This window comes from Vulpes lagopus, chromosome 4, assembly GCF_018345385.1.
Source record: "Vulpes lagopus strain Blue_001 chromosome 4, ASM1834538v1, whole genome shotgun sequence".
In the NCBI taxonomy this organism is placed as follows: domain Eukaryota; kingdom Metazoa; phylum Chordata; class Mammalia; order Carnivora; family Canidae; genus Vulpes; species Vulpes lagopus.
Genome location: NC_054827.1, coordinates 121,414,014 through 121,437,978, shown reverse-complemented (window position 1 = coordinate 121,437,978; position 23,965 = coordinate 121,414,014). Strand labels below are relative to the sequence as shown.

The window sequence follows — 23,965 nt, the reverse complement described above, 5'->3', positions numbered from 1 at the left end:
TTTGGTGAAACACAGCGTGTTTGAAGGCTACCGGCTTCCAGGAAAAGTCAGCCACTCTGTTCCTGGAGCTGGAAGGGACCATTCAGGCAGGTAACTGAGGTGCCTTGTCGCTTAGCTAGCTGTCTGGGCGGTCCACCATTGAGATGAGCTATTCCTTCTGGATAGGAAGCTGATAGATCCTCAGTATCTTTTTTGTGTTTCTAGTGCTTTGTTTTCTTTTTTCATTGAGAGCTGTGGCTTTTAAGCTTTTATTTGTTATAATTGCAAACTCCTTTTTTTGTTGTTCACTTAAGATCTGCAAATCTGTGAGAGATAAAAGCAAACTTGATGCTAGATGAGTGTAGGGGGTAGTGTGGCAGCCTGGTGGCCCTTCTGGCTGCAGCCTGGACCTTGCACCCCTTTGAGGAGGGCTCCTTGGGACAGATTCCAAGCACAGAGACTGCTGTCACTAACCTACCATGTGCATGGTAGAATTTTACTTGGTTTCTCAAGGTAAACCACTTGTTCTATAATGAAGGATCCTATTACTTATATAAGCCAAGTTGCTCTGTTAATTTCATCTAGATTTTGGGTTTCCTTTGCTTTTTCTTTGCCTTTTTTTCCCTCTTTAATGCCATCAGTGTAGATTTCTAGACATATCATACCTATGACCTATTCCTTGAAAAGTAGTGAAGTTAGAAATTGGAAATTGCCAATAATTATTATCTAGGGGTCATTTAGTGACTTAATGTGTAATGTAACCATAATGACTTAATTAGTCCAATTAAATCATGCTAAGACTCCTTTTTTCTTATCAGTATAATATAAATTGATATAACTTGGAAACAAAGAACTGTAAAGAAGTTGTATTTTTACAGCTTTGCAAAAGATGAACTATTATCCCATCCTTCTAGATCCTATGATCCTCAGGTTCTGATTATCAGCCATAGAATCTGGCAACGTAAAGAACAGAGTAGAAGTGACCTTTAGGGTGACAGTTTTATGTATGAACTCTTTGTGTTTTTAAGTTTTGATTGCAGTTGGCTAGCACACAGCGTTACATTAGTTTCATTAGTTTCAGGTGCACAGTAGCTATGTCTACCCTCTGATTGCCATTGAAGATACTATGTGAATATCCTAAGGGCTAATAGAATTGGTCTCAGCCATAGCTTATAGTCTTTTAAGATTAAATAGTAATATAAATTATTCAACATTAATACAGGTCTAAGTCAGTAAATAGTTATTAAAATACTTAGTGTTATAGTTTGAGAATCATTGCTTTTAACTTTGTGCCATATAGGTTTTTTTTATTTTAATAACATTTAAATATAATATCCTGGCATTCTTTGTGTTTAGCACACTAGAGGCATAAAAACATATACACCACATGAGAGTGAACTAAATATGCTTATGATTTTCCACTTAGAACATGCATCTATTTGATTTTCAAAGCCCTTCCTGTAGCAAGCTTAAGGACTCTTGCTACGTCATTTCCCCTTAGGGAAAGTGCTCTTCGGAGAAGCGGCAGCCTTGGATGATGACTCCGAGTCCAGGTCGGAGGGCAGCAGCCCCGCCTTCACAGGTAGCTCTTGGGGAGGGGCGGTGGTGCCCTCCTCCTGCCTGGGCTCACTCCCTGCCCCTCCCTTCTCCTGCCCCTCATGAGGGGCTGTGCTCCTCGGGATAGTGGTGGAGCCAGCTTGCTCAAATGGTGGCTCATTCACACTTCTTTCAGAACATTTACTTTGAGACGTGTGTGTGTGTATCCCCGTGTATTGAGTATTTGCAGTTTTCTTGGTTTAGGCTTTTTTAATATTAGGTTTATATTCCCTGAGCGTAAGTCTTCTTATGTAGTAGGGAATGGTAGGTAAATGTCTCACGAATTTGATGGGTTGTGAGAGGAAAATGGGATTAAAAATGGTCTGTGGATAGCTTAACTTGAAAGATATTTACATCTCCTTACAGATTCTTTATTCACTTTAGGAGAGAGGCATTGATAATATGCTAATAATTGGATTAAGTGAGAGTGATTTGGATTGTATAGTCTTATACGAAAGAATATTTTTAAACAACTGAAAGTAAGACTAAAGTATTTGGGAAGGAAAATAATTCAAGTGGTGATTATTTACTTTTATAAAAAGAAATCAAATTTTTTAAATTACAAAAGTAAAAAAAAAAAATTCTAAAGCTCAAGTGCTCACTGACCCAGTGGCCTCTTGGAGTGACCACTGCTAACATCTTGTATAGATCTATTTGTAGTGATATTTATGTAGTGTTTGGATTTTTTAAATGAGCATTTAAAAACTAAACTAGGAAAACATGCTGCATATTTGCCCTACAGGAAGGTAGGACTGGCTTAGAAGTCTTGAACAGGGTCTGGGGAGAAGGAAACCCCACGTCCAAGAGATGATGACTTTCTGATGTTTCTGAGCGCTGCTTGCTGAGAGGGCCTGGGCACTTGTGTCTGACCAGGCGGCCTGTGGATTGTGAAGTCTTTCTGTGCTGCTCCAAGCTGAGGCTGGTGTAGTTGCTCAAGGACTTGAAGTGGTAATGTTACTGAGCATACTTCAATTTTTACAGTGAAATACCATTTGAGAATACTCATAGCATTTAGAAAACATCTTATAATCCTTATTTTATGAGTATGACATGGTAATAGAGTAAAAGGTAAGTCAAGAATACAGTAAAAAGCAATTTTAGTATCTTTGAAGGATGCACTCTTTTGAAATTTACTAGTTCATATTTTCACTGTATTTCATGATTTTTTGCAGTTAAAACATTTGATACAATGAATTTGGGGTGAATGTTTTGTAAACATTGATTCCCTGTTGAACATTTTTCCTGGCCCTTTGAGGAATGAGTATTTCTTTGTCTTCAGCCTCGGTCAAGGGTGAGATTGGTGGTGAGCTGGCTGCCTCTTCCGGGGTCTCTACTCCTGGCTCTGCCAGTTCAGCCACCGACTCCGTGGGGCATGACATCATCACCGAGCAGCCCCGGTCACAGCACACACTGCAGCCAGACTCAGTGGATCTGACCAGCTGTGACCTGGCGAGTGCTGCCACCGATGGGGATGAGGAGGACATCTTGAGCCACAGCTCCAGCCAGATCAGTGCTGTCCCGTCGGATCCAGCCATGGACCTGAACGATGGCACCCAGGCCTCCTCCCCGGTCAGCGACAGCTCCCAGACCACCACTGAAGGGCCGGATTCAGCTGTGACCCCCTCAGACAGTTCTGAAATTGTAAGTCGGTGGGAGGAGTCTTGCCTACAGGCCCAGACTAGACCCTCCTGCTTATTTTCCTCTCCCCATCTAATTGGCTAATAAGAGAGCAGAGGTCACTAGCTCAGGTCATTAATGGGGAGTTCAATCCCATCTTTGAGACCCTCACTAAAGGAAATGGCTGAATGTCATTTGTGTTGACCATGGAGGTCAGAAATTAGGTTAGTTGATAATATGAACTTTGATAAAATTGGGTGCATTTTAAATTTTTTAAGAACTTACTGGGCACAGATTAAATCGTTATTTTAAAAAATCTGTAAGGAGCTTAACAGGTCTGTGGTCTTAATGCACTGTAATTAAAAACATTAATGTTGTGCATTATTTTAACATTTTTTGGCTTTTCAAAACCTTCTACAACCTATCTTATAGAACATGGGTTTAAGTATTTCTGGTCTCTGAGCTAGTGGACAAGAGACACTTAAAAGGATGGTTTAATCACCAAGTTTGGTAAAAGTGATACAGAGTTTAACACACTATTTTTAAAAAACAATTTGTAATATTAAGTGTTCTGCTACTATTTAATAGATTTTATTAAGAACATTTTTTTTTTTTAATGTGGATGAATGCAGAAGGATTGAATGAAATGAAAATCATGGGATAAAACACTTGCATGTCCCTACTGAGCAGTTGTAGGGTGTCACATGGATGTGGTTTCTGATGGCCATGTGGGTTTACAGTTCCTTGGGTAGAGAAGTGGGTTCACAGTTGGAGTTTTTAACTAGAAGACAGATAATTGGAACAGTGGGAAAGGATTTTAAGTAAGGAAAGGGTGAACAAGTTCTAGCCAGTATGCAGGGAGAAGAGAAGGTTGGGATAGTGCTGGCTCAGTAGCAGTGTGTTAAGTGTGTCAGGGGAGATTCTGTTGTGTGTTTATTACACCAGCTTCCATGGATGATTTCTGGTGGATTTGTTAGAAATAGGAATGAAGGACGATAAGAAATTCTGAAAACTTTCAGTCTTTGAAAATTACCCTGTTATTCACTGGGTAACAGTGCTGGGAGTGGGGCCTCTGCAGGTCTCTCAGGCCCATAGAGAGAATGAGCATCTTCCCTTGATAATTCCCACATTGGTGAAGTTCTGGTGTATGAGGTGCTTCCATGTCTGTTATATAATCATTAATATTTTTCCTGAACAAGTATATTGAGTGCCTATTAAGTTCCAAGGTTGTTCACAAGCTTCAGATGTAGAGGGCACACATGCAAAACTGCTCACATGAAGCTGATGTTCTAGGGTAGGAGTCAAGAAACTTCTTCCACATTGGACCAGGCAGCAAAGATCTTTGGTTTTCCGAGCCATACATACTCTGTCATGTGCTCCTCTCTGCCATTGTGGTGTCAAAGTGGCTATCAACTATATGTTGATAAACAAATTAGTATTCCAATAAAACTTTATTTACAGAAATAGATGGGCCAGGTTTGGTCATTAGGCCATGGGTGTGCATGTGTGTAGGCGGCAGATAATGAGCTAATAATCATTCACTAAACAAATACGTAGTCAGATGGTAATGAATGCCATAGAGAAAAAGAAACAAAGTGAAGGGGATAGGGAATATCCTCATGAGACAGTCCAGTATGGTGGCCAAGGGGCTGCTGCTGGGAACCACCAGGATGAGAATTTTGGCTCTGCCATTTCCTAGTTGTGTATCTGGGAGTGTTTGTGTCCCTTCTTGCCTCAGTTTTCTTATCCATATATTGAGGGTGACAGTACTTATGCTGTTAAGATGTACAAAGATTAAGGGAAGTGACGCATTGTAGTAAAATACTCAAAAAGTATTGTTTTTTATTGTAAAATTTCTCATTTTAATCCTTTTTTTTAAAAAACCGAGGTAAGGATTTTTTGATAAACTAATTGGGAAAGTGGAAGAAATCATTTCTTTCTTGGTTGGTTTTGAACATGTAGCTTGATGTATTTTATTTAATTCTAAGGATTTTGGACTGACTTCTTAATGATACAGAATTTATTTCAGTAATTAGTAAGATATAGAGTTTTTATCATTCAGTTTTCCAAGTAAATTACCTGGGATTTCAAGTGAATGTGAAAAATCTTGCAATATGGAATCATAATCCAAGCTTAAGGCTAAATCTATGACATATTGTATCCAAAACTTAGTTGATTTAGTCCTAGCAGTTTAGAAGCTAACCTGACGTGTTAGGTGTTTGTCTAAAAAATGTTCCTCATTGTTGACTTACTGTAAAACTTGTTTATGAAGATAAAATTTTTGTTTAGAGGTTTTTTTTAATATCACGAGAAATTTTCAGATTGGAATTTCTTTGGCATGTTTATAGTTGTAAAGCTCTTTATAATGTAGTAGCAGTGTGTGATCAGTGAAGCTTGATCACTGATACGCATGCCTATTGTGCGTTTCAGGAAATGACCTTTGTGTGAGTGCACAAGATGTGGTCCGTGTGGTTTCTGGCTTTACCTTTCCATGTGGGAGAGTCTGTCCCTCGGTGGTGTCCCTTCAGAACCCTCACCGGCCCCTCTCGAACCGTGCAGGTGTTAGATGGTGCTGACAGCCAGTATTCGGGGATGCAGATTGGACAGCCACAGGACGAGGATGAGGAAGCCGCAGGCATTCTTCCAGATGAGGATGCAGATGCTTTCAGAACCTCTTCAGTTGGTATGTGGACATCAGCAGTGCACTGTGGAATAATCTGGTTTCAACCTGACATCTCTTTTACCTTAGCTTCCAGGAAGAGATCTTTAGATAGCTTTGTTTTCTGAGCTGTAAATAGCAAATGTGGAAGGTTAGTTGAGGAATGACTGTCCTTGGTTTTGGTCTAAATCCTGAACTTTCATGTGGACTTTGTGTAAATATGCATATTGATTTCTTGAACTAGAAACTTGTCACTCAATCTTGATTTCTCTGATTTTGAAGCCCTTCAGCAAGCACATTTATTGAAAAGCATGGGCCACAGCAGACAGCCCTCTGACAGCAGTATAGACAAATTTGTCTCCAGAGATGAAGTTACCGAACCAGGAGATCAAGAAAACAAGGTGAGATATTTGGGCATGAGAACACTTGGCATTCTGAGCTCTTGTGAGAGTTTAAAATCACTCTGGCTCCTGTCTGCTGTGCTCCTCGCTTTCCCATCTCTGAGCTTCTACTCCGCTATTCCCCCTAAATATCAACCCCTTCCTGGGTGTGCTCTTCTTTTCTGCCCCTCCAGGTACTACCCAGACCCTTGAGAACTACCTGGAGTTCTGCCTCCTTGAGAGTCCTTCTCAGACAAATCTGCCTTGTACTGATTCCTATCTCCCCTGATTTCTTGGGCCATTCATTTGATGGTCGTGCATAGTCTTGGAGCATTTCTTGTTTTTATTCATTGAATTATTCATTTGATTGTTTATAGTGGTAAAATACATAAAATATAAAATTTATGATTGTAACCGTGTGAAGTGTACAGCTCCATGGCATAAGTGCATTCACATTGTGCAGCTATCACCACCCTCCATCTCCAGAGCTCTTCATCTCCCCAGATTGAAGCTCTGTCCCCATTAACCACTAACTTCCCATCCTTCCTTCTCCTGGCCCCTGGCTCCCACCATCTGCGTTGTGTCTATATGTGACTATTCGAGGGGAAGCTCAGCTAAGTGGAACCAGGCAGTCTTTGTTCTTTTGTGACCGGCTTGGTAACATTTCACTTGGTAAATGTTCTCAGTGTTCATCCATGTTGTAAGAGGTGTCTTCCTCCATAAGACTGAGTAATACCTCACTGTGTGGATGGACCACATATTGTTTTTCTGTTCATCTGTTGATAGGCACTTGGGTTGCTTCTGTCTTTTGGCTATTATGAGTGATGCTGCTAGGAACCTGGCATGTAGGCATCTTTTGGATGTACACCCAGAAGTGGGATTGCAGAGTCATAGGGTAGTTCTAGTTTTAGTTTTTTTCGAGATCCCTGCACACTGCTTTCCCTGATAGCTGCACCGGTTTGCATCCCACCAGCGACATGTTGGGTTCCAGTTTTCCCCATGTCCTCGCCCAAGGCTTGTCATTTTCTGGCTTTTTTTTTTTTTTTTTTTTTTTTGGAGTAGCCATCCTACTGGGAGTGAGGTTGTAGATCATTGTGATTTTGACTTGTTTTGACTTGCATTCCCTAATGATGAGTGATGGGGGACATCTCTTCCTGTGTTTACTGGCCATTTGTATGTTGTCTTTGGAGAAATGTCTGTTCAAGCCCTTCGCTCGGTTTTTAATCAGGCTTAGGAATTTTTTGTTGTTAAGTTATCCATTGAATTGTCTGTAAAATCTCTCTCTATTGCTTACTGCTTATAAGTGTCTTGTCTTCTCAGTTCTAAATTCCCCGAAGGTGAGAAATTGTCCATAGTCCCTCTGTAGCTGCCCAGTCTCTGCACTTCCTTCCAAGTCCTGCTCAGGCACAGATGTGTCTGTGCCATCTCTGCTTTGGGCATTCCCAGGGCTCTTGCACTCTGTGCCTGAGTGCTTCCCCTTGTGTAGATGGTGGTTCATCCTGTCCTTTCCCAACAGCCTCTCCTGAGTGCTGGTGCCCCCCCCCCCCCCCCCCCACGCATTGGACTTCTCCCCGCCACAGTCTCCGTGACCCTACAGTGTAGCTGCCTCTGACCACTCTGGATCTGTTCCAGCATGGTCTAAGGCCAGGCTTTCATGGGACAGAGATAGGTATCTCTGTGTCCCCAGCACCTGGCATAGTTGCTGCTCTGGACCTATTTTTTGAACACACTGACGAGTGACTATAGTGGTTCCTTGATCATAAGACAAACGATCATAAGAAAGTGTCCATTTCTTTGTTGTAGCCTTGCCGGATCAAAGGTGACATAGGACAGTCTACCGATGATGATTCTGTTCCTCTTGTCCATTGTGTCCGCCTCCTGTGTGCATCATTTTTGCTGACTGGGGAAAAAAATGGTATGTATAGCAGAGCAAGTACAGAGCTGAGGGAAGTGCCTAGGTCTCAAGGTCAACTTGGTGACTGGTGCCTCATCACCACAGCAGAGGGAGGGAGTAGAGTCTGGGGTGAGCGGTGGTCCTTTTCACTGATGGGAGAAGGAGGGAGTGATGGGGGAGCTGGGTTCCTGGGTCTTGTTTTGTTTATGTGGAAACTAGCTGTCTGCCACTTTGAAGGTCACTTTGCTGCCTTCCTTGCAGTTTTGGTTCCAGACAGGGACGTGCGGGTCAGTGTGAAGGCACTGGCACTCAGCTGTGTTGGAGCTGCTGTGGCCCTTCATCCTGAATCTTTCTTCAGCAAACTTTATAAAGTACCTCTTGACACCATGGAATACCCTGGTATGTTACAAGTTCACAGCCTATTCCTCATGTTTAATCATTGCTTTGAAAACTATTTCAGATCATCTTGGCTATTTTAGTTTAGAGTAATGTTTTTTGAGTTAATTTGTGGCATTTTTGAACTGTGTTGTAGCTGTATATAAAGCACATAAATCATAATGTTTTTTGTTTTTTGGACTCCCTGTAGATGCAATGTTTAGTTTAAACACACATGATGAAACAATAGAAATGTGGGAACATAAGAGCCAGTTTACATACATATTGGATTTATACCAAAAGCACAAATTTTGTATAATCAAAATTGCTTTGGGTCACACTCAGCCAGGCCAGATGTTCACACTCAGAGACAAGTGCGACCCGAGACCAGCAGAGCACCAGCAGATCCAGGCTCCTGTAGCACACGTTCTGGGACATTCTCTCATGTTGGAGTAAATGGGGGAGGAACCCCACTTCTAAAATTACCCTCCCGAGTTCTCCCCCTTTCTTTGGGCGAGGGGACACACTTGTGCTTTTGAATTCATATTAGGTAAGTGTGGACTAGTTTGAGTTTCTCTAATCTTTTTTATTTTTTTAAGTGAAATCTTAGAATTTTGATTATTGGCTGGCAGCCTGGAATTATAATCCAGAACATCTATTGTGTTGAAGTGATATCACGGCTATGATGAATCTAGAATCTTTAAACCCCATGATATTTTTTTACCAAATCTATATTCTAGATTTGGAATCCTCCCTCGCCTTTCTTCTTCTTTTTTTTTTTTCCTTTCCTGAGAATTAAACTTTTCTTCTGAGTTAGAAAATGGATGGTAGGGGCTTGTACAGTGGCTGGGCAATTTATCTCTACAGAGGAGCAGTATGTGTCAGACATCCTGAACTACATCGACCACGGAGACCCCCAAGTCAGAGGAGCCACGGCCGTTCTCTGCGGAACCCTCATCTCCTCTATCCTCAGCAGATCCCGCTTCCAGGTGGGAGATTGGATGGGCACCGTCAGGACCCTGACAGGTAATGGCAGAACTTGCAGTGTATTTCCTAGGTAGAACTCTGTAGTTCAAGTTTGCATAAAGGCGCTGTTTGCTCTTCTGGTTAGGAAGTACATTTTCTCTGGCGGACTGTGTTCCTTTGCTGCAGAAAACTTTGAAGGATGAATCTTCTGTTACTTGCAAGTTGGCTTGTACAGCTGTGAGGGTAAGTATAATCTTTTGTGAAAATCAATTCTTTGATTAGTGGAAATTTTACCTTTGTTACCATTAAAATTGTGTTTAATGCTAAATATTCGTAGACCTTCTAAAGCTGTGAACAACAGTAAACATGGATGTGTCCACGACTCCATTGCAGAAAGCATTACCAAGAAAGGTTTATTTAATAGAGTGTAGCATAAGTTTTAATACTCAGGGTATTTGTTTGAAATGCTCCTTTCCTAAAGGATCTTGCTTTACACCTTGCTAACATGAAGCATAAAACCTGTTGAATTAGACACCACTGGTGCTCTCAGGCCCATAGAGTGCTGAGTTAATGGGAGCTGTGAGGTTATTTAGTGACCTCTGTGTGAGGTCTGTGCAGCGCCTCCAGCCTTGACACAGCAGTGTGGTGAATCTTTGTAGATCAGATGTTCCATAAATCACTATTGGCCAATCAAAAACAGTAAAGATTGACCAGTAAAAAAGCAAAAACCTAATAGTTGTCAAATTAATTAGGATACCTTCCCTTTTCACAATTTCATGGCCAGAATTGTTCTTAGTTCCAAATGTTTGCCAGGTTTCAGGTGGTCCGTCCCTCTGGGAGCAGAGGGAAGTATGCCAACAGCATGGCAGGTTGCTGACCTGGAGTTAGCTTGCACACGCTGTGTGCAAGTGCCTGCATGTGCACAGAGGGGCAGGAAGGGTACAGCCACGGGAGCTGTGCCATCACAGTGGGCTGAAGAGTACATGGCCACTTAGCAAAGGACAGGGGTCCAGAGTTGGTCCTGGGTCTGAGACTTGTTTTAGAATGGAGTGGTTTACCACTGATACATGGTCGTGAAATTGGCGTCTGGGAGTAGAGGCCATGACCAAGACAGAAACGGGAGGAAGAAGGGAAGAAAGAAAGAAGGTGATATGAAAAGGACATGTTTAGTTTTAAACTTGAGTTAATGACATTTCTGAGGGGAAAAGTGCAGCATCCCGGCTGCAGTTAGAAGAGGAAGAATCGGGTATGGAGGCGTGATGTCGTAACTGTGAGGCAGCAGTGACGGTGTAGGGTTGACCCTGATGCCGTTCCTTGGTGGTCTTGTCTTCCAGCACTGTGTCATGAGTCTCTGCAGCAGTAGCTATAGTGAATTGGGATTACAGCTGATCACCAACGTGCTGACCCTGAGGGATAGTTCCTACTGGTTGGTGAGGACAGAGCTCTTGGAAACTCTTGCAGAGATTGACTTTCGGTAAGTGAATCAGGTTCATGAGGTTAGGAAACCAAAGCTCTTTGGGAGTTTGAACTAGGAATATTGAAAGGGCCGGGACAGTTGCTTCACATACTAATTCATGATGGTTGTCAAGTAAGCTGTGAGTCGGGAGTGTGGGTGGTGTGGAGAGCTGACGCTTTCTCAGCTTGCTCTGTGCTTGGGATCTTAAAACACGGGTAGAATAGTAGGTCTCTCTGGTGGTTTTAGTCATCTGAAGGTTCTGGATGGCGAGAACAAGCAATTTCAAACTTACCTTACTTCTGCTTGTAAGTGAAGGGGAACTTCCTCCTCTTTGTACCGAACCTGGATCACAGAGCCCAGCTATACTCACTGCAATTAAACAATAACTTGATGCCTTTTTCATTTTCTAAGAGTAAGTTTGGTTTAAGATGTTTTCTTTCAGTTCTTTCTTTTTGAAGGGGAAATTTTTAGTATTTAGGCATTTCAGTATTTTTCAAGCCACTGTTACAAAGTGCCTGTTACATGCCTGGCTCGGGGGTTAGTGCTTTCTGTGGTTAGTTACTTTCTCCCACATAACATCTCTGTGGATTAGGGGTTGCTCTCAGCTCTGCCTTGTAGAGAGGGACCCTGTGTGGCGGGCGTGAGGAATCCCAGGCCGCTCAGAGTCACAATAATAGATGTTGATATTTATTTTGAAGAAAAATGGTTTACTGAGTCTGAAATGAGGAGAGGAATATGAAGTCTGTTTACTTAAAAACCTTTGTCCTTCTGTGGGTCTGAGAGGTGCTACCTCTCCGGTCTTCCCCGGTGGCTGGACAACCCCTGCCACCACCACCGCCTTCTGTGTCCCATCAGGGTCTGGCAGGCTGACACTGGGTATTTGTGGAGTAACTAAATTGTTTTGTGTTAAAAATGTTCCTTTGTTAGGTTGGTGAGCTTTTTGGAGACAAAAGCAGAAAACCTGCACAGAGGGACTCATCATTACACAGGGGTAAGCAGTTCATTTTTATGAGGCTGTGTAACTGCTAGGAGTTGCACTTTCCTAGGGGTGTGTGTCTCCTCTGAGTGTGCTCTGTATCAGATGGACTCCGGGATTCAGGTTGTGACAGTTGTGATTGTGTATGTGAGTAAGACTAGTGATCGTGAGCTCTTACTCAGTGGCCTTCCAAAATATCTTACCTGAAATTGGGTTAAATACAGATGTTTTATCTATTTCTGTTATACTTTTCTCCGAAGCTCTTAAAACTACAAGAACGAGTGCTCCATGATGTTGTCATCTATCTGCTTGGGGATGAGGACCCCAGAGTGCGGCATGTTGCTGCAGCGGCATTAATGAGGTATTTTCTTTTTTTTTTTCTTTTTTTTCTTTTTTTTTAATGAGGTATTTTCCAAGCATTTTCTCACTGCTCACTTTTCATTGTGGAAGCACTAAAGCAGTAAGAGGAAGGGAGTTGGATCATCCAGAGAGTAGGTGAGCATTGCCAGATCCTGGGTGCTCACTTTACTTTCAGCTCCTTTGAAACCATCAGAAGAGAGACTATTTACCGTGCACAAGTCTAAAGTGAGGGTGAAAACTGCAAAACAGTGTAGCCTCCTAGTGTAAAAGTGATGTGCTTTCCTTGTCAGAAGTTTGAAATATAGAGAAGAGCACGCGAAGAAAATAGAAATCGTCTTCAGTTCTGCTATCAGAGATATCACTGTGAATATGTTGAGGTATATATCCTGTGTACAGGTCTCTTCTTCAAAATTGGGGCCATGTGTATGTGCGATTTTGTGATCTGATCATTTCCACGTACTATGTTATTACGTCTTCCTGCTATCAGACTTTTCTAAAAAAGAAATTGTAACCACCAGTGATGTCTAGGGCAGCACCCTGTATTCACATAATGTTTATATTTTAGTACTGAAATGTGTGATGTGTCATACACTATGAGATCAGTGAAAGCTATGCATACTGTTTCAGAAAAAGAAATTTTAGTGGCCAGTATTCTGTAGTTGTGACAAACTTTTGTATAAATATTATTCGGTTGGCTATTAAGTTTTCTTTGACTTAAATAATGAATAATGCTCATAAATACTGTTATACATAAACGTTTACATATACATTTTTTCCTTAGAATTAATTCTTGTAAGTTGGGTTACTAGGCCAAGCTTTTTTGATGTTTTGTTGTTTTTTTAAGTTTTTCATAGCTTTACTGAAGTATGATTTTCTAAGATCCCTTAACATTTTAAGTACACAATTTAATTATAGTGAACTTACAAAATTGTGTAACCATCAACCATCCCAGTTTTAGAACATTTCCATCACCCCAGAAAGATCCCTTGTGCCCGTTTGCAATAACTCCCAGCCCCAGGCAATCACGAATCCACTTCTTTTTCTGGATATTTCATGTAAATGGGATCATACAGTAGATGGACTTTGGCCTCTGGCTTTTTTCCCTTGGTTTTCAAGGTTCATCCCTGCTGTTGTGTGTGCCCGTAGTGTGTTCCTTTTATTGCTGCATAGTGTTCCATTATGTGGGTGATACTGTATTTTCTTTATCCATTCACCAGGTGATTTATATTATTTCCACTTTTTTGGCTACTGTGAATTGTGTTGGTTGAACATTTGCCCATAAGACTTTGTGTGGACATATGTTCTCACTTCCTTTGGGTCAGTACCTAGAAGTGGATTTTTTATGGGTTTTGGTACGTGAAATTGTTCTTCGGAAACATACCAGTCTCTACTCTTAACGACCAGAATATGATTCTTCTCACCAAAACAAATATTTCAAAAAAGGTTGAACATGTGTCAGTTGTTGAGGCAGAAATGGGTATTTCTTTTTAAAATAACTTCTCTTTTAAAAGTAACACATTTACAAACAAAATTTAGGGAAAATACAAAATAGGAAATAAAAATCTTTGTGATCAGACTATGCAAAACCGAAGTTCCATTTTGATGTATATTTTTTCTGTTTTCATCATCATTTGCATATTTCTTGATTACATGTGAGGTGTACCTTTTCATGCACTAAATTGGGTTTGTATGACTTGCCTAATCAATGATTTTAGACCTTTACCATTTTCTGCAAATGATAACCATTTATTTTACCTTAGAAAAAATTGTACTTATGACCATATCTCCATAGCAGAGAGATTTTAATTAAAGATACTAGAGTTTGCAAACAAATGTGATAAAATAGTTGATTGTTTCTAAAAGTTCTGAGTCCTGTCCACAAGTGTATGAGTACACTCATGCAAAATATGCCCAGTGTTGATTGCAGAAACGAACCCTTCTGTTCTTTTAGGAAATGTTGCCTGTGTTCTGCTTTTGAGTTTAGATTTGTGAGGGTCCTTAGCTAGAGCTTCACCGTCTGGGAATGTGTGTGATGGTTTTGCAGGCAGAATTGCAAAAGCGAGTAAGGGCCAGCCCCTGGCGTTCAGATCTGCCCTGTGCTCAGTACTTTCCATGGACAGTGGCTTCATGTACTTGTTCATCTGGCTCAAGATGACTAGAAAGAGAACTTGAAATCAAAGCATTTTATCACATGTAGAGAAAAGTACTTAATTGTACGGCAGACAAAAAGCAAGTACAGCACCTAGTTATTTCGGGGTTGGTGTGACTGGTGTGCAGGTGATTGGTCCCATAGCCAGAAGCCCCATTCTGGTGTGCTGGAAGGCCCTATGAGGGTGGCAGGTGCTGTTCTGTCCTTCAGGCCTAACCACCTCAGCAGAGAAGGGTGGGGAATCACAGGTGAATTTCATAGACTTCTGTCAGTAAATACACCTTATTTCTCTGATAGGCTTGTCCCAAAGCTGTTTTATAAGTGCGACCAAGGACAAGCTGACCCCGTGGTGGCTGTGGCGCGAGATCAAAGCAGTGTTTACCTGAAGCTCCTCATGCACGAGGCGCAGCCTCCATCTCACTTCTCCGTCAGCACCATAACCAGGTATGCGCGCTGCGTGCATCCTAACGTTGGCGGTGGGGGGTGGGGGGTGCCCTTTCCTGACACCTTTCTTCAGGGCTCTGATGTAACACATCGTGCTTTCTAGAGAAGGAGCTTCAGGTATGAGGGTGTTTGCGTAGGTGATCTTCGGAATTCGCTGCCTGCCTCTTCATTTAGCAGGCTCTGCTATAGTCACAGGGACTTTGTGAATCTTCTAATCACATACTGATAAATGGGTTTTTGTGTGTGCCATTTATGCTGTGTCTTATCTAAAAACCTGTCTGATGACTTTTTCAATTTGTGTTGCCAGTGAAGAGTATGATGTGGTTATGTCATTCCCCCCTCCCCGGCCTTTAGGTAACTGGGCTATTGAGAGTGGCAGTGTTAGGTAGGATTGGCTACTGGTGCACAGTGGTTTGCAGTTAACCACTATTTATGTCTCTTGTGAGAAGCTTTTAAATGCCATTGCCGTTGGCACACAGTCTGCTCACATCTGGTCTCAGGTAAGCACACAGACTGGAAGTCGTTAGTACAGAAATGCTTTAATGAAGCAGTCATTCCTTAGAATTTTAGTTTGCAAAGAAGCTTGCAGAAGTGGTCATAAAAGATTATTGTGCAGTTTTCACTGTGTGTCTTAAATGTTATTTTTAAAATGAATTTTTATATGTAGCTCTCCTTTCTGTTAGTGGCAATTTTATTTAAAAGTTTAGATATCAAGGCTGAGATGTTTGCTTGATGCTTTTGTTTTGAATTTGAAATTCAGCTTGTCAAATTTGGAAGCTACTCCTCAGTAGATATTATGTCTTCTCATGTAAAGATTGCTTTAAAAAACACATGGAAATAATTTTCTCAGAGAAAAATTTTTTTAAACCTAAGAAGTGTTTTTATCACTTCTTCTGAAAGAAGTGATGTTTTCTTCTCTCTGAAAAGGTTCCTCTAAGATAAGCAAAAGCAGCATGATGGTATCTCATTATCAGGAGTTGAGCAATCTTAGGGTAAATGGTTTCTGAGTGTCATTTCAGAGAATGCCAGCAGAGATGAGTATAATATTTGCATTCAAATTGGTATCTCAATAAAACTTTGTTTTTTTTTTTTTTTTCAATAAAACTTTGAAAGTCTTCCCAGTTTCATACTTAGGCTGGCCTTTGGACATTGGCTGTCTTGCTTTGGCTCTTGGGTGGAAAGCACCATGGCCAGTGATGTGGCACTGTTTTGCACCTTAGCTAGCAGCTCTTTGAGAATTGATGTGGGAAGATAAAAGAAGTCTTCTCCTGAGTTTTGTTGTTGAGTTCTGAGGACACTAAGGGATTCAGAAGTGAATCCAGCACTAATCCTGTGTGGGCTCCGCTTACAGGGTGGGTGACTTAGAATTTGTATATAACTTCAACAAGGGGTTGAAATCAGTATGTGCCATGAGTGCAGTGTTGGGAAGCACCTTGGCAGCCCCACAGTGGGACGAGTACTTTCTTCTTCCCTGGAATCAGGAGTAGCTTCAAGAAGGATTTTTTCCCAGCTTAAAAGTTTGAAAAATAGTTGCTTTGGATGTATGGAGAGGTGGCAGGCAAGCAGGCAAGGAAGGCTATGGCTGGGCAGTCTACCTGGGCTCTGTGGCGCAGATGTTCAGGATGAGCTGGGACCAGGAGGGGACTTTGTGCCACCACTGTAGTGATATGTGGTTCATGTCCAGTCTGTTGTTCACTTCAAAGTCAAAACTGCTGTAACATCTCATGGGCTTTAATCTTAAACTTTGAAGTGCCATTTGAATTTTGGAAGTACCATAAGCTTTAATAGTAGTTTTTAGTCTCCATGTTTTTCTCATTAGAATCTACAGAGGCTATAACTTACTACCGAGCATGACAGACGTCACTGTGGAAAACAACCTCTCCAGAGTCATTGCAGCAGTTTCCCGCGAATTGGTCACGTCAACCACACGCGCGCTCACAGTAAGTCTCCTTGGTTGGCTTTGCAAAATTGATTCTGGGTTTGTGCAGCCGGGTTTTCATGGTGAGTTGCTGTGTGAGAGCTCTTGAACACAGGGCTCACTGAGAACTTGTGCTTCTGGGAGCAGAATCTGGGTTTATTCTAATGGAAATGTAAACAACGGTTTGTTTTTCTGCTTATGAAAGTACTACATGCTCATTGTAAAATACCCAGCCGATACAGAAGACATGAAACTGAGAATAAAAGCTGCCATACTCTGAGTTGGTAACATGTTAGAAGTTCGAAATACCTCCAATAGAACTGCCTCAGTGATGTGTGATGTTCACCAAGGAGAAGGAATCAGAAATACCAGCTAAAGTGTTTGTGTAATGTACTTGTATCATTATCTGTGACGATGACATTGGGAAGGAACCGTGCTGTCCAAGAATGCACAGATGATTAAATTCTGATTCCGGCGAAACTCCATATACGGTAGCGTATTTATTACGCACCTATTAACATGCTATAGGGGATGTTTTATGCTATAGAAGGATGGAATTTGGATTATAATAGTTACAGACTGGGAAGAGGCCTGGGGTGCTTGCATGTAGCCCGATCTCTGTTGTGAAGTCCTGTTCATGTGTGGACATTCTCACATACTCAGGAAACTGACTGGCAGAAAATGGCCAAAATGAATATTAGGACTGTGATTTTTGTTTCCTTCTTTATCTTTTTTAGATATTTATAAGTTTTCTAAAACGAACAAAGGTAACTTTCGTCATTAGAAATAGAGAACGTTAAAAAAAAAAGAAATAGAGAACGTTATACAAAGTAGTGTTAATTTGCTGAGTACCAGGTTAATGCTTAACATTTATTTTATGTGACAGAAGAAATGCTTACCTGTTGTAAAAAACGCCAACAATTAGGATTAAGCTGTCTTAATAAGTACCTATGTGCCTTTTTTTTTTTTTTAAGATTTTATTTATTTATTCATGAGAGACACACAGAGACATAGGCAGAGGGAGAGGGAGAAGCAGGCTCTATGCAGGGAGCCTGATGTGGGACTTGATCTCGGTTCTCCAGGATCAAGCCTCGGGCTGAAGGCAGCACCAAACCGCTGAGCCACCCGGGCTGCCCCATATGTGCCTTTTTAACCTAAGTATTGTTTGGCCTCTCTGGTTTGGTCTTCCCTTGATTTATTTAAAATATCATAAACTTGACTTATTTGTATTTACTCTGGCTCCCATGTGTCGTGCGCTGTTCTAGGCTTGAGATGCAAACAAAGAGGGTCCCTGCTCTTGTGGTGCTTGCAGTCTAGTCAGGAGATGGCCATCAACAAGCTTGGGTGCAGGAGCGAACAGGGTGGAGAGGAGGGGTGCTCCAGGCACAGAGGGGAGGCAGGACCGCTGCCATTCCAGCTGCTGGCCTATCCTCAGGGCATGTGATGGTCCCTCTGTACAGCCTCTTGTTTCCCATCCCTACTCTGTCTTTGAAGGATGAATTAGAACCATGGTAGGACAGATAGCTTATCGTTAGATACAGGTCTCAGTTATGCTTTCATTGTTTGTACTTTTGATGAAGCAGGTTCAATTTAATCAACGTTTTTTGTGCATGGCTGTGATTTTACTATTCTTTTCTCCTTTAGTTTGGATGCTGCGAAGCTCTGTGTCTCCTTTCAACTGCCTTTCCTGTCTGCATTTGGAGTTTAGGTTGGCATTGTGGGTATGTATTGTTCTCACAACAGTTATCTATACTTGTGTGATACAGACATTGCTATTGGAATCCCATGTTTTCTTTCTTCAATCTTTTATCAGTTTGACCTTTTGGAAAAATACCTAATGGGATATTTGCTTCTGTCCTGTCAGCTGTGTGGGAAACTAGTGATAGAGCTCTCAGAAAATCTGGATTTGCTGTCATTCTCATGGGTGTCAAGTGCTCACTCTTAAGTGCTTTGGAGGATTTCAGGGTATCATTTGTTAGGTTCATTTTGGAGAATTCACACATGCTGGCAAAACGTTTCTAATTGGCTTGATTTTTTCCCAGAATTCTACGCTAGGTACTAGAAGTTTAGAAACATTTTTTGTTTGAAATCAGATGTGACCTGTCATATAGAATCATGATTCTATAGGGACTGTGAAGCTTATATGAGCAGTTTCCATTTAAAAATGATATTCTTCCAGTAGATGGCCATAGTAGCATCTGTGAAATGGTTTTGAGTCTCCTACAGTACTAAGGAATAAGTTTTTATTATGTGTACAGATTGCTGAGAAAAATTTTGGTGACTCACCATCCTATTTGGAATTAAGTGCAAATTTCTTGTGTGTGTCAGCATATGGCCAGCTAACATTTGCTTAGGGTGGATGCTTAGGCCAGCTAACATTGCATCCTCTGGTCTAGAAGGGTTGCTTCCCTTTGTCCACAGGTGGTTACTGAGCATAGATCCAGCCTCTGACCTGACTTAAAGCAACTCTGGGATTGGAGTTAAATATGCTGAGTCAAAATTCAGAGAAAGCTAAAAAGTTAAAAAATATAGTTTCCGTAGTTTTTAGTTTCCATAGTTTTAATCACATCTGCTACCTGGTTTCATTTTTCAAAGATTGTTTGGAGCTGTGGTTTACAGGAAGGATGTTAATTAACAATAGTAAAATCACTTTATGAGCTGGTATAAAACGTAGGGTGACACACCGCCTTCTTGGTTCATTACAAGAAGGCAAGATTGTTCGATTTAAGGTATTCATCATTTGACCTGGCAAATTTTCACTTCCAGGGTGCCTCCACTAAGCACCTCAGATGAGTCTAGAAAGAGCTGTACTGTTGGCATGGCCACGATGATCCTCACCTTGCTCTCATCTGCTTGGTTCCCACTGGATCTCTCTGCCCATCAGGATGCTTTGGTTTTAGCCGGAAACTTACTTGCAGGTATTGGTACTGAGCTGAAACAGGGACTTCAGGTCTGTAGCTTGGGTTTCCTTCTTTTTTTTTTTTTTTTTTTTTAATTTTTATTTATTTATGTTAGTCACAGAGAGAGAGAGAGAGGCAGAGACACAGGCGGAGGAAGAAGCAGGCTCCATGCACCGGGAGCCTGATGTGGGATTCGATCCTGGGTCACCAGGATCGCGCCCTGGGCCAAAGGCAGGCGCCAAACCGCTGCGCCACCCAGGGATCCCTTGGGTTTCCTTCTGATGAGTGGGGTGGTGAGCACGTGGAAGGAAAATACTATGAGGTCATTGCCAGTGATGGTTCGATCCTCTAGCCAGAATGTCTAGTGTGATCAGCATGGGTGTGTGCTGTGGGCAGCTGTTCTGAGCTGAGTAGTTTAATGGCTTTTAAGGTTATTTATTTATTTATTTATTTATTCATTCATTCATTCATTCATTCATTCATTCATTCATGAGCCACAGAGAGAGAGAGAGAGAGGCACAAAGACACAGGCAGAGGGAGAAGCAGGCTCCACGCAGAGAGCCCAACATGGGACTGGATCCCGAGTCTCCAGGATCACACCCTGGGCCAAAGGCAGTGCCAAACTGCTGAGCTGCCCGGGCTGCCCATGAGCTGAGTAGTTTAAAGGAGCTCTTTCCCTGCATAGCCCCTTAGTCAGCTACAGGTAAACTCGTTTCTAATTTAATTTTAGTGAGCACCATATGCCAGGCACCATGTGTGTACGAAAGCATGATATGTGGGCTCTGTTCTCAAGTCACTCGTGAGTTCAATGGGTGACATGTACAAGAAAGTACAGTGGCAGCACAGAGTGGTTGTAATCACTCCTGTGGGGGACCAGGACAAGAAACAGGATTTATGGGTTAGTGGGAAAAGGCACACCAGATGGAGGGCGTAGCTTGTTTGAAGGCATGGACACATGAAAAATTATGTGACACTTAAGGACTGTAAATAGTTTGGGATGTCAGGTGAGGATGAGGATGGAGGAAGGGGACAGAGGATGTGGCTGGTGAAGAAGGAGGCCACTGAACTTGATGGGTATGCAGTGCTACCTTATTAAGTCCTTGTTCAGGAGGACTGTGGTGTTTGCTGCGGGAGGTCTGGGAACAGCCTCATGGAGGGGCTAGCGGTGGAGCTGGTCCCTTAGCTGGCTTGAGTGTGGCTTGGAGGACGAAGTAGGGAAACCCACTTGGGAGGTTCTTGGTGCAGTGGAGGTGAGAGAGATCTCAGCAAGATCTTGGCCTTGGACTGTGGGGGAGGACACTGACTGGAAGAAGCTGGAGGGCAGGGTCAGCAGGCCATGGCCACCAGTGGGACTTAGGTTGTAAAGATCCGGAGGGCACATCCTGGGTAGGTGCACGTACGGTGGTAACATTCGTGAAAATCTGTTTCCTGGCGAGCAGGAGGTATCTGTTGGCCATCAAGTGGAGATACGCAGCAACCTCGGAGTAGATGTGTCTCGGTGACTGAGCTTCCCTAGTGATTTCTCTTTCCCCATTGTGCCATGTCACAGCCAGTGCCCCCAAATCTCTGAGAAGTTCATGGACCTCTGAAGAGGAGGCCAACCCAGCAGCCTCCAAGCAGGAAGAGGTCTGGCCAGCTTTGGGTGACCGGACCCTGGTGCCCATGGTGGAGCAGCTCTTCTCCCACTTGCTGAAGGTGATTAACATCTGTGCTCACGTCTTGGACGATGTGGCTCCCGGACCAGCAATAAAGGTAACTTCAGACACAGCCTCAGTGTCCCTGTGGGCGCCAGACCTGCCTCTCCTCACTCACCTGCCCGTGCCTTATTCTCTTCTGCTTTAAACAAACAAAATTGCTCATGCAGTGACTCTAAATTTAACACCAAAATGTGTCATCAACTTTGTAGCTCTCTTAGTACCATCATTAGTTGCTGTCATTTCTAAGAAAGAACTAGTTAGCTTTTATGCTTTCATCGTTAGCCAGGAAAGCTCAGGATTGAAATTGTTGACTTAGGTAACTCATTTGCTATCTCCTAGAACATTTGCAAGTTGTCTTGCTTCTCTGTGAAGTACAGTTCCACCAAATCAGTGTAAAAACAAGTGGTAAACTCTTTGCACAGTGAATTTAAGAGAGATGAGTGTATTTATAATTATATCTGATTATATATTGGATATATGCTCTCCCCTGGGTCTTCCATCTCAATTTACGTTCATCATGAAAAAACTCTTCTAATTTCACATTCCCTGTTAGCAGCCTTTTGGTCTTCCCCTCACTACAAACTTCTCTGAAGAGTCATGTGTCTCACCGCTCCAATGCTGGCCTGGGCTTGGTCTGCTGCTCCGGCCATTGATCCTTTAATCCCTGGCCAGTCAGCTTTTGGTCATCACTCTTCGTAACCACCCTTCCCTCCTGAGATCATTCTTTGCATCTCGTGGGTACCCCTGGGGTCCTGTCTCACTTTTCTTCCTCCCTTGGTGCCACCACGCCGGTCCTGACATAGGCATGCCCACTGGCCTCTGGGTTGGCTCTTGTTTTTCTCTAGCCACTCTGCTTCCCAGGCACTTCGTGGTTTCATCTCTCTGCCCTCCACAAATGGCTCCCAGGCTCTGTCCTAGGTTGGTCTCTTTCTTGATACTTCCAGGGCCAATACCATCCAGTACAACTCTATGCAAGGATGGAAATGTCCTGTGTCTATGCCAGCCAGGACAGTAGCCACTAACAACATGTGGCGAGTGAGCACTTGAAACATGGCCAGTGCAGCTGGGGAGCTGAGCTTCTAATTTTGTTTTAATTGTCATTACGTTGAAATGGCCACGTGTGGACCGTGGCTCTAGCGGGACACGGGACAGGGCAGCTTGGTTGTCAGGTCTGCTCTGGTCCTCAATGTTCACATGTCAGAGACCCCAGCTTTGGAGCGTCAGTCCAGAAACATGCTATTTGTCTATGTGGATGGCTTGCAGATCTCAGACACAGCATGAATCTGAGCTGCTCAGCCTCACCCCTGCCCGTGCCTGCCATGTTCCCCTCACTTTGTACTTTGTCAACTAGAAACAGCACCTCAATTCTGCTTGTTCAGTCCATGTTTTCCCTACAAAATATCTTGCAGATACCCATATATGCATGTGCACACGTGTGTACATGTACACAAACTGGTGCAAATACACACACATGTAGGTGAATACACACACACGTCTTTGCTTTTGCTGTCACTGTTCTGGTGCAGACTAGTGGCCTGAATGGAGTATGACAGCTGCCTCTCTTCCCCACCTCCTCCTCCAGACAGTATTGTTATGTCCTCCAACTATAGCTCACGTGTCCGAAGAGTAGGATTCGGTTGGTTTTAGTATGCCCATAGTCTTGTGGCCATCGCTATGGTCCATTTAGAACCTGGAAAGGAGCACAATGCCCTTTAGGTGTCACCTCCAAGCTTCCCATGGCCCCCAGCTCCAGGTAGCCACCACCTACTTGGTGTTTTTATAGACCTGCCCATTCGGGATGATTCGTGGGAAGGGACTGCATGATCTTTTGTGCCTGGCTTCTCTCATTTGGCAGGAGCTCCAGCTGCAGCGGCCCCTGTCCTTGCTGCCTTCAGTCCACTCTCCTGAGGGCAGCCTTTTGTCCCCCTCCATTCATTTCTCTGAGATTGTGGTGAGAGGAGTAGAGCTGGGGCCTGACATGTACGTCCCTGTGGTCCTCACTGTACTCCTCCCACAGTGTGTCTTTTGCGTACTGTGTCTGTGGACTCCTTGCTGTGCTGCTCATTAGCCTTGATGTTGAATAAGTTACTCTGAGTCCATTTTCTCATTTGGAAAATGGAGTTCAAAATGTTGCTTTGTACCCTTTCTCATATCCTAGCTCCCACAGAGTGGCCTGGTTGCTTTATAGCCAGAGGGGATGGGCCCTGCCTGGCTCCCTGAGGGTCCTTGCATCCTTGGCCATTTCACAACATACCTGTTAGGAAGTTCTAGGTCAGTTCTTGCCACGTGTGATGGCTATGTGGGTTAAAGTAGATGATGGATGGACCATGTCTGAACTGTCAGTGAGGATTCAGAGAAGAAAATGATTGCATGGGTTGTTCTGCTTAAGAAATGGGAAACTACATATGTGAGTTTCAGTTTACGTGTCGGTTTGGCTTCCTTCACAGAGACTCATTTTTATTGTAGGCAGCCTTGCCATCTCTGACAAACCCTCCTTCCCTAAGTCCCATCCGACGGAAGGGAAAGGAGAAAGAACCTGGAGAGCCAGCCTCTGTGCCCTTGAGCCCCAAGAAAGGCAGCGAAGCCAGTCCAGGTATGA

At 42.8% G+C, this 23,965-nt stretch overlaps 1 protein-coding gene across 3 annotated transcripts in view; it reads left to right on the top strand.

Moving 5' to 3' along the window:
• The window catches only part of HTT (huntingtin), a 143,724-nt gene that overhangs the window by 42,335 nt on the left and 77,424 nt on the right, over positions 1-23,965 (top strand). For 2 of the 3 annotated variants that reach the window (XM_041751539.1, XM_041751538.1), the window contains 17 exons: positions 1,481-1,561; positions 2,855-3,216; positions 5,752-5,875; positions 6,134-6,252; positions 8,035-8,146; positions 8,387-8,524; positions 9,368-9,526; positions 9,612-9,709; positions 10,801-10,940; positions 11,850-11,913; positions 12,159-12,259; positions 14,705-14,851; positions 16,671-16,791; positions 18,414-18,490; positions 19,536-19,687; positions 21,219-21,421; positions 23,833-23,959. In XM_041751539.1, the coding sequence (XP_041607473.1) occupies positions 1,481-1,561; positions 2,855-3,216; positions 5,752-5,875; positions 6,134-6,252; positions 8,035-8,146; positions 8,387-8,524; positions 9,368-9,526; positions 9,612-9,709; positions 10,801-10,940; positions 11,850-11,913; positions 12,159-12,259; positions 14,705-14,851; positions 16,671-16,791; positions 18,414-18,490; positions 19,536-19,687; positions 21,219-21,421; positions 23,833-23,959 (2,325 nt within the window). Of the gene's footprint in view, positions 1-1,480; positions 1,562-1,584; positions 2,524-2,854; positions 3,217-5,751; positions 5,876-6,133; positions 6,253-8,034; positions 8,147-8,386; positions 8,525-9,367; positions 9,527-9,611; positions 9,710-10,800; positions 10,941-11,849; positions 11,914-12,158; positions 12,260-14,704; positions 14,852-16,670; positions 16,792-18,413; positions 18,491-19,535; positions 19,688-21,218; positions 21,422-23,832; positions 23,960-23,965 lie in introns of those variants that run through there. The other variant, XM_041751540.1, reaches the window with a different exon arrangement.